Here is a 14,745-nt window from a genome sequence, read left to right as displayed (position 1 = left end):
GGTTTAAACGGCACGTTTCCGTTGCGCGCATTTATTTTGAAAGCGCGCACCGGAAGCTCTTTGTGCGGCTCCCCGCAGCTTCACAGCGGTCCCATGCAGCTCATGCCTGGAAAGCATCAGTGAGTTCAGTTTGCCCGGTGCGCACAGAGGACTCTGCGGGGTCACGGAGCTGCAGCGTCCCGCGGACCGAACCCGAACCTGCTCGCCCTGCGACCGGCACCAGAGCCTGAGGAAGACCCGTCCCGACCGCCGCGGACTCCAATGAACAGACCGCATCCATCTGAGGAGCAGATTCCAGCGCTGGTTCCGAGATGAAAGCGGTCGGCAGGCAGGTCGGGGTGCCCTCCGAGACGCCGAACGGAGACACGAAGCGGAGGCCGAGTTACCCCGGAGAGCTGCGGGCCAAGCACGCCAACATGTCGGCCAAGATCTGGGTGAAAGTGGCCATGGCCATCGCTTACTTCTTCAGCGTGTCCGTGGCCGCCTTCATCCTGGCCATCTACTACGCGTTCTTCTGGAAATCCAACTCTCCGTCCGGGAACAGCACCGAGGCGCCGAACCGCACCGAGTGCGTGCCGAGTTTCGGATGACTGCGCGGGACGCGGTAGACAGGTGAACGCACACACCTGACAGGCGGCTGCGGGGTGATGGAGAGGATTCTGCATGGATGGACGAGCTTTTCCGTTTTTATCCCCGAACCCTCTGGGTCTCACTCTGCCCGTCAAACAGACACAGAAATGTCGTTTTTGGACTTTTAGGAGACCGGATGCTGCGCTTTTGTCAACCTGTAAGCCAGGGCCGGATTCAGTTTGTCCGAACCTCTGGGCGCCGAGGCGTCCAAAAGGCCCCAGAAGTCCCTCCGGATGCAGAACGACGATTCCCAAAAGAGATCCTTAACAAAACACCTGATTCGGTTTGATTAGGGAACAAAAATACAACATTTTCAGCTGCTGAGGTCACTGTGTCAAACAATCCAAGCTAATTAAAAACAGTTCCTCTCCTCACCTGTGGCGGCGTTGGAGGAAACGACATGAAGAAGACATTGAGCCGAACTTCCTTCTTCACAAAAATGTAGACAAAAACGGAGTAGCATCAGATTTTTTGGGTTTTTTTTTTGTTTTTGGTTTAAAAGAAAAAGCCCCAAAAGCTCCTTCTCCCACTGGCACGAGATCAATACGTTTGGTTTGATTGTATTTACCCAGAATGCCCTGCGTTGTAGTCTGCTTCCTGCTTTTTGGAGTGGTTTCCATCTCAGATGTTTTTTTCCCACCTGATAGGTAACCAAAGTTGAAACACTGAGTCAAACCATCCAAAGTAATTGAAATACCTGTTCCCTTTCTCACCTGTGGGGGCGCTGTACCAAGATCCCCTGAAGGAAACGACACAAAAACCTCTGAAGAAGACAATGAGCGCAACTTCCATCTCTGCAAAAATGTAAACAAAAATGGAGTAGCATCAGATTTTAAGATTTCTCTTGTTTTTGGCTAAAGACCACACTAGCCTTAGACTTATTCATTTGGTTTGGTTGGATTTACCCAGAATGCCCTGCTTTGCAGTCCGCTTCCTGCTTTTTGGAGCGGTCTGCATCTCAGATGTGTTTTTCCCACCTAATATTGAACCAAATTTGCAACATTTGCTATATTTTCAGCAGCTGTGGTTCTCTTTCACACTGCACTGTTCCCCTCCTCGCCTCTGGGGGCGCTGCACCAATAACCACTGAAGGAAACGACACAAAATCGTCTGAAGACGACACTGAAACCAACATCCTTCTCCGCAAAAAATGTAAACTAAACGGTCAGATTTTAGGATTGCAGGATTTCTCTTTTGTCTTTAGCAAAAAAAAAAAAAACTACAAGCCATTATTCCTGCTAACGCTAATTAGCAGGCTTGTTTTGGTTGTATTTACCCAGAATGCCCTGCGCAGAAGTCCACTTCCTGCTTTTGGAGCGGTCTACGGTCCGCTTGACATACATATATGCATTCAAACCACACCAGAGTTCACTTCGACCGATCAGAGACCGAGGTTTGTAGGCGGACCAGAGTTTGATTATTTTGGTCCAGTTATTCACAACTGATCAACTGTTTCTAGAACCAAAGTTTTTAGAAAAGCGGACCGGAGTTGGATTAAAGCGGATTAAGCAGGGCTGGTGTGAATTCACCCTTTATCCCAAAAGGATTGGCACTTAGCTGTCAAGCCAACAATGCAAACCGACAAAGGCTTTAATTAGTCAAGCTAAGTGGGTCCCATTGTGAAGTTAAAACTTGTGATGGCTGGGATTAACTACACTGAAAAAAAAGACTGGAGCTCCAACTTAAAAAAAAAGAGTACATTTGTTACATGTAATCAAATTAAGTTTGTCAAACTTACTTTATTTGTTTGTTTAACATGACGACTTAATAAACTTAATATATTTACTTGGATAAACTTAATTTTTGAAGTTGGATCACTTGTTCCCTTTTTTCAGTGTAGAATGTTTTCAAAACTTGCTGCTTTTTTATGTGTTGGACAGAAAAGGACTCTAATGCCACATCATTTCCACTCCTTATGCTTACAAATAGGTAGCGAAGTAGCATCAACATTATCTGGAGTGAAAAACCGTTGAAAAATAAAAACGATCAAGTTTTTCAGCGTTTTTCTTCTGAAATATCTAAATATTCACATTCTCTGCAGCAGAATCGATTCCCTGCATGAACCACCAAGCGTCTTGACTGCTGCTCCTGTTATCCTTGTAGAAGTTTTTTAAAAGCAAGCATTGTTGCTGCTGAGTAATCCACCCATGCTTTAACTCAGGGGTGTCCAAAACGTGGCCCGCGGGCCATTTGTGGTCTTTGGAACAATTCTGTGTGGCCCCTGACTGTTCAAGAATGCTTCAAATTTGCTGCTCTAGTGGTTAATAAAAAAAAATCATTTTTAGGGAATTTAATTCTGTTATAATGGAAAGTGTTAAATTTAATTTCATAGTACGTACCTACAAATTTTTACTAGTGGGGAAAAAACTGGAGTACATTTATTTTATTAATAAACTTGTTTTTTGAAGAAAGTTCTCATTTGTGTTGCTGGAAATAGACAAAAAAATTCTAGATCAAAATAAAAAAAATAATCAGTTACACTGCAAAAATTTAAAATCTAGTAATGTTGGTCCAGCTTCTAGTGCAAATAACTTATTACGTTTAAAATAAGAAAAAACTATTTTAGATTTTTTCCAGTTCCAATGACAAATTATGAAATAATCTGTCAGTAGAACTAGAACTGGGTTGCTAGGTTACGGGGTGGGCTTGGCTGGGGTTGCTAGGTAACGGTGCAGCTTCCATTGTTAGCGAAATAAGAGGACTAACTTCCCATTGGAACGACGTTTTCATAAATATTAAGGTATTGTTGACTTAAAACAAGTGAATATTTTTTTTACTGAACTGTTACTTTAAGTTTTGTCTTATTTAAAATGTCCTAGGATATTAGCATTAGAAACTGCTAGATCAAAATTACGTGGTAAGATTTTGTGCTTTTGCAGTTTGGGGAGAATGTCCACATAATATTTTAGACAAAAAACGTTTCTACTTTGCTTCATTAAAATATTGCAAAAATATATATATATATGTATGTATATATATAACACTAAGTAATTATTTTGCGTTTCAAGTTGGAGAAAGAATATGGCCCCCTGGGTATTTTCAACGTTGGATTCTGGCCCATGTTGGACACCCCTGCTTTAAGAGCTGAAACTAAGACACTTTAAATCTGCCCAGGAGGAGAATCTCTCTGCATCTGTTGAACTCTACCCAGGAAGACGACAAACTCCCGCAACGTTTTAATAACATAAGAAAGAAGCGAACTGACGTTTGTCCCCTCCTGCAGCGGAACGGTTGCCTTCTTCCTTTTTCTTTGCACGGCAGGAAGCTGTTTTCATTCAGGTACCAGGAGGATGTTGAACCTTTTGTTATAATTGTTTTTAGCGCTGCTTTTGTTTAGCATTGCCTCACAGAAATTAGCATAAATATTACAACGCAGTGTCACTCTATGATTCCGATGACACCGTTTGTTCGCCTCACTTTATAACTTAGACTGCATTAAATGTAACCAGACTGTTTTATTTACTGTTATGATATGATAAACTATGCATTTATTCCAAACTGTGTGCGTGTTGTTCTCAGTGTGGAGGACAGATGAGGGGAAACAGACGAGCTGCAGGCTGAAATATGGCAGAAGGGAAGCAGCCGTGCTGACGTCAGTTTGATGCTGCTTTCAATCTCAGATGTTTCTAGTTTCAAAAGAATAACTTGATACGCACGTTTGAAGGTTTTACGTAAAGAAATGATCTTTACTGGGTTCTAAAATTACCCAAATGTAACACTAAGTGCAAGATAAACACAGATTTTAAAGAAAAAACACAAAGGAAACAGAGAAAATATACCCTTATTATGCAAATTTCACATTTTGTACACTGCAAAATCTTAACAAGTAATTGTGTTTATTTTCTAGTGCAAATATTTTAGTTTACTTGAAATGAGACTAAACTAATTTACAAGTAACCCCCTCGCTGTGGCAATGCAGCTAGCATAGCATGTTGTGAATGCTAAAGCTAGTTAGCATGGCGGCAGATTAATGGTATAACAGCAAGATATGGGAGCTTGTATAAAGCAAATAGCTCCTTAATATTTTTTAAAAGTTGTATTTCAGATAACATGGTAAAAATGTTTTGTTATACATAAAATAATCTCCCAGTGGAACAAGCATTTTTCATCAATATTAAGGAATTATTGACTACAACAAGCTCCTATATCTTCCTGAAAAGTTCAGAATAATTGCCATAAAATGTAGAGTAAATGTTGATTCCCCTGCATGCAGTGCTGCATTAGACCCCATTTGATCCAAGTGTTTTGCCATTTCCTTCAGTTGGAATCACAGAGGGGATAACAGGCCCAATAAAACCAGAGCGATGTGTTTCAGCCAGTCTCCTGTCACCGCCTGTCACGCCCGCTCTAAATCTCATCATGTTTTGCTCCAGAGATTTTAACTTCATGCATTATTTGCTCCGGCTCAGCCACAGCCGTGTGCAGCTGCCGGAAGGTGGCTGCGCCTCCTCCGATCAATAATTAAATCAGCAGCAGCTGAAGTTTTCAGCAGCGGTTCTGCAGCTGTGACCTGGAGACTGAGCCCTGGCATGACTCAGCAGATCTCTGAGCTTCAGACTGCAGCAGCAGCAGCAGCGACACAAAAACAACAACCCTCTGCTGCAGACTGCATCCCCCCCAACCGCTCCAAGGTTTCACTGTTTGCTCCTTTTCTCTCCTGCAAACATCTGCAGCGCAAACGGAGCGACTTGGATAAAGTGCAGGCTCTGCATCGTTCATTGATGCTGATTTTAATCTGCTGTTTAAATTGAAAGCTGCAAATGCTTTGGGGATTTGGTGCAGGGTTTCTGGTGAAAGAAGGATTTTCTCTCTTTAAATCCTGCATATTGTTCAGCTGTAGTGCTAATTATTCACCAAAAATAAGCAACAATGAGCCTAAAAACAAAAGGTTGGTTTTGTTCTCCACAGGAAAGGAATGCACTACAGACAAACACAATCAATGCAGTAAAACCAACAGAAAAACTTGGGTTTAAAACAAACTAGTGCTGCAACTAGCCATTATTTTAGCAATCAATTAATCTGACGATTAATTTATTAATCATCAATATCGGCACTTTCTGCAGATTTTTGATGTAACCATTTAAAGTTGTTTTAAATATTAGAAAATGATGAAAAAATGCAAATAAACAATTATTTCAGTATGTAAATACTGGATGATTTGTAGCTAAGGATGCGTCTGCAGCTCATAAATACTAACACGAGATGAAGCCAAGAACAGAGGAGGTGTATTCCTCCAGGTCTACCTCTCCCTCATGAGTAGCTGCCTCTCAGAAGATCAACCAATCTGTGGGATGAAAACAGTCCTGGAGCACAAAGGCTGCATGTCTGGGCCACACAGTGACTGTCTTCTTCGTTGGTCTAATCCGTCTCATCAGTGGACGATGTGCTGGCACTAGGAGGATGGAGATGTGTTTGGAGAGGCCAAGGTGAGGGTGAGGAAGAGCTCTGTACGCACCGTGAATGTTGGTGTGGACAAAGTCCAGAGTGTAAGATGGATGAAAACTGGGCAGAATGTCCGTCAGTTTCACGTGGTTAAAGTCCCCCAGCTCACGTGAAACGCCTCCGGGTGCTTCATCTGCATTGAGCTAACGATGTCATACAGCTCCTCCGTTGCCGTTAGCACCCGGTGGAATGTAAACAATGGTGACGAACACCACAGTAAACTCCTGAGGCAGATAGGATGGCTGACAGCTGTTAACCAGTCCACAGTTCATGCACCAATCTGCATTCACTTACATACATTGTCCTGCTCCTTCTGACATGCATTGTTTTTTCTGAGTGTTGGTCGCGGTCTGCTTGGAATAACTGAATACTGTTAATCTGGAAGGCTCAACGGCATGTTGCTGTTAAACCAGGTTTACGTTAGGCAAAGAATGGCACAGTCCATCTCTGCAGAAACTCTCAGCCTCAGATGTAACAAATCCACCATCTTATCCAGTGAGCGGATATTAGCCAGAAAGAGAGTCAGGCACCAGTTGGGTAACATGCTCGCCCGTTTCCCCTTTTTCTGGTTTTGGGCACAAACTTTTCTTTTGACCGTTGGTCCTGGCTCCCTTGCTGTGCCAGTCCATTATCCTCAAGAGCCGCTGTCTCCCAAGTGTGGATTTCAGCTTTGGTAATATTTTACCAGCTGAACTGTCTCCAGTGGCCATCAGCTTAACCCAGCTGCATTCAGCCTTAAAGTTTGTTTTTATTCAAACTTCAGCAGTTTTCTAGTTGCCCTGCTGAGGTAGTGACATCAATGTGTGACATCACGCAATTTGATGTCACAAAGAGTGATGCACAAAAAGCTGCACTCTTGAATTCTACTGTCATAACCATTGCAGAACCTAGACAGCAAGAAGGAGTGTATCCAAGCAAGAGTTTGACAAGGATTTTTACAAACAATTCATAATGAGTGAAAGCAGCAAGACATCGTTTTCGGATTCAGAGGAGGAAAAAGGACATCAAATGTTAGCGAGAGAAAGACAGAGGCTTCATGACCTCTTGGAAGAAGTTGGAAGGATGTCCTTTGACACGCACTCATTAATTAAAGCCAATGAGGATTTAAAAATCAAAGTACTAAATCTAGAGCAAGTGGCGTTTGAAAGAAACAAGCTTGCTCAAGACAAAGAAGAAGAATTTAAAAAACTGGTGGACAAGAACATGAACCTAGAAGAGGACAAATCCATACTGGAAAAGATCAACACTGCAATGGAGAAGAAAAACATGGACTGTGATAAGGAAATTGCTGCACTGACGCAGAAATTCAGGTCTCTTGAGGAGAAAAACACCATCCTGGAGGAAGAAAATTCAGTTCTCGAGCAGGTGAATTACATCTTGGAGACCTATAACACAGTCCATGTCCAGGAAAACGCCGACCTGAGGCAGCAAAGCGAGGCTCTGGAAAGAGAAAACACAACCCTGGAGGAGAAAAACACCGACCTGGAGGACAAAATCACCGCCCTGAAGAAGGAAAATTCTGATTATGAGCAGGTAAACTTTATCTTGGACGGGGAAAATAAAGTTTACGCCGAGGAAGTCTCAGACCTGAGGCAGGAAAGGAAGGTTCTCTGGAAGGAAAATGCCGTCTTGGAGAAAGAAAACGCCGCGCTGAAGCAGGAAAACACCGCACTGGAGGAGAAAAACACCACCCTGGAAAAGAAAAACACCAACTTGGAAGAGAAAAACACCATCCTGGAGGAGAAAAACACAACATTGGAGCAGGAAAACGCCGCCCTGCAGCAGGAAAACAAGAAATTATTGGAACAGCATAACCAGGAGCCATCTGATGAGGAAGCCCATAAAGACATCCAGTCGATTTCCGACCAGCCACAGAAGGAGCCACATCTTTTCAGACGTGTGATCGGAGGCGTCTGCACTACATTTCTGAAAATGTATCAAACAGGCACTCTGAGGTACTGGGTTGAAAGATGGTACTTCTAACTAAAGAAGTGAACCTCCAGGGCTTCATATGGAGTCCTGTCGCTCTCCCAGCCTGCTTCCGTCTTCTTCCTTGACTTGGTAGGGAGTCCTGTGGGTCTCCGGTCTGACCTCTAGGGTTCACAGCGAGTCCTGTTGGTCTCCGGGCTAACCTCCAGGGCTTCTTAGCCAGTCCTGTCGCTCTCCCGGTCTGCTTCCGTTGCTTGGTAGGGAGTCCTGTTGGTCTCCGGGCTGACCTCTAGGGTTCATAGCGAATCCTGTTCGTCTCCCGGCCTGCTTCCGTGACTTGGTTGGGAGTCCTGTGGGTCTCCGGTCTGACCTCTAGGGTTCACAGCGAGTCCTGTTGGTCTCCGGACTAATCTCCAGGGCTTCGTAGCCGGTCCTGTTGCTCTCCCGACTGGCTTCCGTCTGCTTCCGTCTGCTTCCGTGACTTGGTGGGGAGTCCTGTGGGTCTCCGGTCTGACCTCTAGGGTTCACAGCGAGTCCTGTTGGTCTCCGGGCTAACCTCCAGGGCTTCTTAGCAGGTCCTGTCGCTCCCCAAGCCTGCTTCCGTCTGCTTCTGTGACTTGGTGAGGAGTCCTGTGGGTCTCCGGTCTGACCTCTAGGGTTCACAGCGAGTCCTGTTGGTCTCCGGGCTAACCTCCAGGGCTTCTTAGCCAGTCCTGTCGCTCTCCCGGTCTGCTTCCGTTGCTTGGTAGGGAGTCCTGTTGGTCTCCGGGCTGACCTCTAGGGTTCATAGCGAATCCTGTTGGTCTCCCGGCCTGCTTCCGTGACTTGGTTGGGAGTCCTGTGGGTCTCCGGTCTGACCTCTAGGGTTCACAGCGAGTCCTGTTGGTCTCCGGACTAATCTCCAGGGCTTCGTAGCCGGTCCTGTTGCTCTCCCGACCGGCTTCCGTCTGCTTCCGTGACTTGGTGGGGAGTCCTGTGGGTCTCCGGTCTGACCTCTAGGGTTCACAGCGAGTCCTGTTGGTCTCCGGGCTAACCTCCAGGGCTTCTTAGCCAGTCCTGTCGCTCTCCCGGTCTGCTTCCGTTGCTTGGTAGGGAGTCCTGTGGGTCTCCGGTCTGACCTCTAGGGTTCACAGCGAGTCCTGTTGGTCTCCGGGCTAACCTCCAGGGCTTCGTAGCCGGTCCTGTTGCTCTCCCGACCGGCTTCCGTCTGCTTCCGTGACTTGGTGGGGAGTCTTGTGGGTCTCCAGTCTGACCTCTAGGGTTCACAGCGAGTCCTGTTGGTCTCCGGGCTAACCTCCAAGGCTTCTTAGCCAGTCCTGTCGCTCTCCCGGTCTGCTTCCGTTGCTTGGTAGGGAGTCCTGTTGGTCTCCGGGCTGACCTCTAGGGTTCATAGCGAATCCTGTTGGTCTCCCGGCCTGCTTCCGTGACTTGGTTGGGAGTCCTGTGGGTCTCCGGTCTGACCTCTAGGGTTCACAGCGAGTCCTGTTGGTCTCCGGACTAATCTCCAGGGCTTCGTAGCAGGTCCTGTTGCTCTCCCGGCCGGCTTCCGTCTGCTTCTGTCTGCTTCCGTGACTTGGTGGGGAGTCCTGTGGGTCTTCGGTCTGACCTTTAGGGTTCACAGCGAGTCCTGTTGGTCTCCGGGCTAATCTCCAGGGCTTCTTAGCAAGTCCTGTCGCTCTTCCGGCTTGCTTCCGTGGCTTGGTAGGGAGTCCTGTTTGTCTCCGGGCTGACCTCTAGGGTTCATAGCGAATCCTGTTGGTCTCCCGGCCTGCTTCCGTCTGCTTCCGTGACTTGGTTGGGAGTCCTGTGGTTCTCCGGTCTGACCTCTAGGGTTCAAGAGAGTCCTTTTGGTCTCCGGGCTAACCTCCAGGGCTTCGTAGCAAGTCCTGTTGCACTCCCGGCCTACTTCCGTCTTCTTCCTTGACTTGGTAGGGAGTCCTGTGGGTCTCCGGTCTGACCTTTAGGGTTCACAGCGAGTCCTGTTGGTCTCCGGGCTAATCTCCAGGGCTTCTTAGCAAGTCCTGTCGCTCTCCGGCCTGCTTCTGTGGCTTGGTAGGGAGTCCTGTTGGTCTCCGGTCTGACCTCTAGGGTTCACAGCGAGTCCTGTTGGTCTCCGGGCTAACCTCCAGGGCTTCTTAGCTGGTCCTGTCGCTCCCCCAGCCTGCTTCCGTCTGCTTCTGTCTGCTTCCGTGACTTGGTGGGGAGTCCTGTGGGTCTCCGGTCTGACCTTTAGGGTTCACAGCGAGTCCTTTTGGTCTCCGGGCTAACCTCCAGGGCTTCGTAGCAAGTCCTGTTGCACTCCCGGCCTACTTCCGTCTGCTTCCGTGACTTGGTTGGGAGTCCTGGGGGTCTCCGGTCTGACCTCTAGGGTTCACAGCGAGTCCTGTTGGTCTCCGGGCTAACCTCCAGGGCTTCGTAGCAGGTCCTGTCGCTCTCCCGGCCGGCTTCCGTCTGCTTCTGTCTGCTTCTGTGACTTGGTGGGGAGTCCTGTGGGTCTCCGGTCTGACCTCTAGGGTTCGCAGCGAGTCCTTTTGGTCTCCGGGCTAACCTCCAGGGCTTCGTAGCAAGTCCTGTTGCACTCCCGGCCTACTTCCGTCTTCTTCCTTGACTTGGTAGGGAGTCCTGTGGGTCTCCGGTCTGACCTCTAGGGTTCACAGCGAGTCCTTTTGGTCTCCGGGCTAACCTCCAGGGCTTCGTAGCAAGTCCTGTTGCACTCCCGGCCTACTTCCGTCTTCTTCCTTGACTTGGTAGGGAGTCCTGTGGGTCTCCGGTCTGACCTCTAGGGTTCACAGCGAGTCCTGTTGGTCTCCGGGCTAACCTCCAGGGCTTCGTAGCAGGTCCTGTCACTCTCCCGGCCGGCTTCCGTCTGCTTCTGTCTGCTTCTGTCTGCTTCTGTGACTTGGTAGGGAGTCCTGTGGGTCTCCGGTCTGACCTCTAGGGTTCACAGAGAGTCCTTTTGGTCTCCGGGCTAACCTCCAGGGCTTCGTAGCAAGTCCTGTTGCACTCCCGGCCTACTTCTGTCTTCTTCCTTGACTTGGTAGGGAGTCCTGTGGGTCTCCGGTCTGACCTCTAGGGTTCACAGCGAGTCCTGTTGGTCTCCGGGCTAACCTCCAGGATTTCGTAGCAAGTCCTGTCGCTCTCCAGGCCTGCTTCCATAACTTGGTAGGGAGTCCTGTGGGTCTCCGGTCTGACCTCTAGGGTTCACAGCGAGTCCTTTTGGTCTCCGGGCTAATCTCCAGGGCTTCTTAGCAAGTCCTGTCGCTCTCCCGGCCTGCTTCCGTGGCTTGGTAGGGAGTCCTGTGGGTCTCCGGGCTGACCTCTAGGGTTCACAGAGAGTCCTTTTGGTCTCCGGGCTAACCTCCGGGGCTTCGTAGCAGGTCCTGTCGCTCTCCCAGCCTGTTTCCGTCTGCTTCCGTGGCTTGGTAGGGAGTCCTGTGGGTCTCCGGTCTGACCTCTAGGGCTCACAGTGAGTCCTTTTGGTCTCCGGGCTAATCTCCAGGGCTTCGTAGCAAGTCCTGTCGCTCTCCCGGCCGGCTTCCGTCTGCATCTGTGACTTGGTGGGGAGTCCTGTGGGTCTCCGGTCTGACCTCTAGGGTTCACAGCGAGTCCTGTTGGTCTTACGGGCTAACCTCCAGGGCTTCGTAGCAAGTCCTGTCGCTCTCCCAGCCTGCTTCCGTCTGCTTCTGTCTGCTTCTGTGACTTGGTGGGGAGTCCTGTGGGTCTCCGGTCTGACCTCTAGGGTTCGCAGCGAGTCCTTTTGGTCTCCGGGCTAACCTCCAGGGCTTCGTAGCAAGTCCTGTTGCACTCCCGGCCTACTTCCGTCTGCTTCCGTGACTTGGTTGGGAGTCCTGGGGGTCTCCGGTCTGACCTCTAGGGTTCACAGCGAGTCCTGTTGGTCTCCGGGCTAACCTCCAGGGCTTCGTAGCAGGTCCTGTCGCTCTCCCGGCCGGCTTCCGTCTGCTTCTGTCTGCTTCTGTGACTTGGTGGGGAGTCCTGTGGGTCTCCGGTCTGACCTCTAGGGTTCGCAGCGAGTCCTTTTGGTCTCCGGGCTAACCTCCAGGGCTTCGTAGCAAGTCCTGTTGCACTCCCGGCCTACTTCCGTCTTCTTCCTTGACTTGGTAGGGAGTCCTGTGGGTCTCCGGTCTGACCTCTAGGGTTCACAGCGAGTCCTGTTGGTCTCCGGGCTAACCTCCAGGGCTTCGTAGCAGGTCCTGTCGCTCTCCCGGCCGGCTTCCGTCTGCTTCTGTCTGCTTCTGTGACTTGGTGGGGAGTCCTGTGGGTCTCCGGTCTGACCTCTAGGGTTCACAGAGAGTCCTTTTGGTCTCCGGGCTAACCTCCAGGGCTTCGTAGCAAGTCCTGTTGCACTCCCGGCCTACTTCTGTCTTCTTCCTTGACTTGGTAGGGAGTCCTGTGGGTCTCCGGTCTGACCTCTAGGGTTCACAGCGAGTCCTTTTGGTCTCCGGGCTAACCTCCGGGGCTTCGTAGCAGGTCCTGTCGCTCTCCCAGCCTGTTTCCGTCTGCTTCCGTGGCTTGGTAGGGAGTCCTGTGGGTCTCCGGTCTGACCTCTAGGGTTCACAGTGAGTCCTTTTGGTCTCCGGGCTAATCTCCAGGGCTTCGTAGCAAGTCCTGTCGCTCTCCCGGCCGGCTTCCGTCTGCATCTGTGACTTGGTGGGGAGTCCTGTGGGTCTCCGGTCTGACCTCTAGGGTTCACAGCGAGTCCTGTTGGTCTTACGGGCTAACCTCCAGGGCTTCGTAGCAAGTCCTGTCGCTCTCCCAGCCTGCTTCCATGACTTGGTAGGTAGTACTGTGGGTCTCTGGTCTGACCTCTAGGGTTCACAGCGAGTCCTGTTGGTCTCCGGGCTAACCTCCAGGGCTTCTTAGCAAGTCCTGTCACTCTCCCAGCCTGCTTCCATGACTTGGTAGGGAGTCCTGTGGGTCTCCGGTCTGACCTCTAGGGTTCACAGCGAGTCCTTTTGGTCTCCGGGCTAATCTCCAGGGCTTCTTAGCAAGTCCTGTCGCTCTCCCGGCCTGCTTCCGTGGCTTGGTAGGGAGTCCTGTGGGTCTCTGGTCTGACCTCTAGGGTTCACAGCGAGTCCGTTTGGTCTCCGGGCTAACCTCAAGGGCTTCCTAGCAAGTGCCGTCGGTCTCCCGGCCTGATTTAAAAGAACCATTAGTGTCTCTACAACACAAAAACAAAATAAAGTTTAAGGATGAAATCTTAAACTACTGAAGGCAACTTGGTATTGATGAGATCAGCATTTCTGATCATTCACCTTTAGAGAACCACCTTATTTGAGTTCTCTGCTGATGGTCCCTTTTCTTAGAATAGCGTTTAAGCGTTTAAAAATTCCTGAACTAATAAGGAAAATATTATGTTCTCTAGATGCTGAAATTATTATTTTTTTTAATTTTGCACTAGGAAATATTTATTAAAAATTATTCTTTAATTTATTTCAGCTATCATTGCCTGTTCTGAATGCTAAGCTAGCTAGCATAGCCACCGATGACAGCAGTTTTTTGTTTCTCCGCCATTAGCTGAAGGTTCTTTTAACCGTTTTTCCTGTTGAAATTCTCTTCTTTTTGTTTGTCTGTACCTTGTGACCGTTTGCTATCCGCTGTTTTGTTTTTACACTAAACTTGGCATCCCGGCACTAATTGGTTCTCTGATTCAGAGATGAAAGAGTTCAGCGCAGATCGGCTCACCTGAGGGACGCGACCAGGAGGAACCTTTCCGTTTCAGGTGTGGAACATTTGAGCCTCAGCCTGCAGCGTGAATGAACAGCCGATGCGTGAATGAACAGCCGATGCGTGAATGAACAGCCGATGCGTGAATGAACAGCAGCTCAAGTGAAGACAACACGGACAGAAAATATTAAGTCAATAAAAGGCCTTAAAATGTGAGTTTTTCTAACTTTGTACATTCTGTTTGGTTTTATATTAAATAAAAACACATATATTTATTGACTTTTACTCAGAATTACCAAAATCTTTTTTTAAATGAATTAGTTAAACTGGATCTTGACCTATAAAGTGACAAAAATCCCTTTTCCCCCATAAACGTGTCTGGTAAATGGTAAATGTTCATCATGCTTTTTATTTTTGCAATAATTTATGAACACATTCTTACAAAATCTCCAACCGCTTTGTTTATTTCCATTATATGCTTAATCTATTGTTGAACAGATAAAATTAGATATTAATTTAGAAAATTTTTTTATATTTGGCTGCAATTCTGATTAACCCATTTACTAAAGTTTATAGCCAAGGTTTAAATCACTTTCATATCTTTATATTTCTTTAAATGTACACACAGTAAGCAGGATTTACAGTCTAAAAATCAGTTTAAATGGCACATGTGAACTTTCTGTAACATCAGGGAGCAAACTCAGCAAAAAACAAACAACACTTTCCACAGGACAAAAGTTGCAATGCAAATGAGCTTTAAAAATACACGAATAATTAGCACTTTCAGCTCTTTTAGGGTTTATTGATCTCAGTTTGCAAAGTGATGAGAAAAAGTCAATGTTTCTGGGAGAAACTCAATGAGTTTCTGCTGCAGGACAAAGTGGCTCTTTCACCTGCTGAGGAGATTTAAAGAAGTTTTAAGAGAAAAAAATTACATTAGTATAGTTATTTCACTTAAAAAAAAAAAGTAAATTAGTGTTCTTAATGTATTTTTTGGGGGATTGAGACAAACAAGGTTGTGAAGAGGAAGGAAAATGATTTCCTGAAAAGTGTGGCTTG

At 47.7% G+C, this 14,745-nt stretch overlaps 1 protein-coding gene across 1 annotated transcript; it reads left to right on the top strand.

Moving 5' to 3' along the window:
• The first annotated feature begins 5,435 nt into the window (after positions 1-5,435).
• Positions 5,436-13,902, top strand: LOC103475210 (uncharacterized). The gene is made up of 2 exons (XM_081614686.1): positions 5,436-8,027; positions 13,674-13,902. Exons 1-2 carry the CDS (start codon positions 7,024-7,026, stop codon positions 13,777-13,779), a joined length of 1,110 nt encoding a protein of 369 aa, XP_081470812.1. The 5' UTR covers positions 5,436-7,023; the 3' UTR covers positions 13,780-13,902.
• The last annotated feature ends 843 nt before the right edge of the window (positions 13,903-14,745 follow it).

The sequence above is a fragment of the Poecilia reticulata genome, chromosome 13 (assembly GCF_904066995.2).
Source record: "Poecilia reticulata chromosome 13, P_reticulata-male-v2, whole genome shotgun sequence".
Classification (NCBI taxonomy): Eukaryota; Metazoa; Chordata; class Actinopteri; order Cyprinodontiformes; family Poeciliidae; genus Poecilia; species Poecilia reticulata.
Note: the sequence above shows the minus strand (reverse complement) of the source record. Positions and strands in the feature narration are given on the sequence as shown.

Excerpts from the sequence above, each read along its gene's own strand:
- LOC103475210 (XM_081614686.1), top strand. The coding sequence starts at position 7,024 with ATGAGTGAAAGCAGCAAGACATCGTTTTCGGATTCAGAGGAGGAAAAA. Across the intron at positions 8,028-13,673 it reads TATCAAACAGGCACTCTGAG|AGATGAAAGAGTTCAGCGCA; the intron begins GTACTGGGTTGA and ends TCTCTGATTCAG.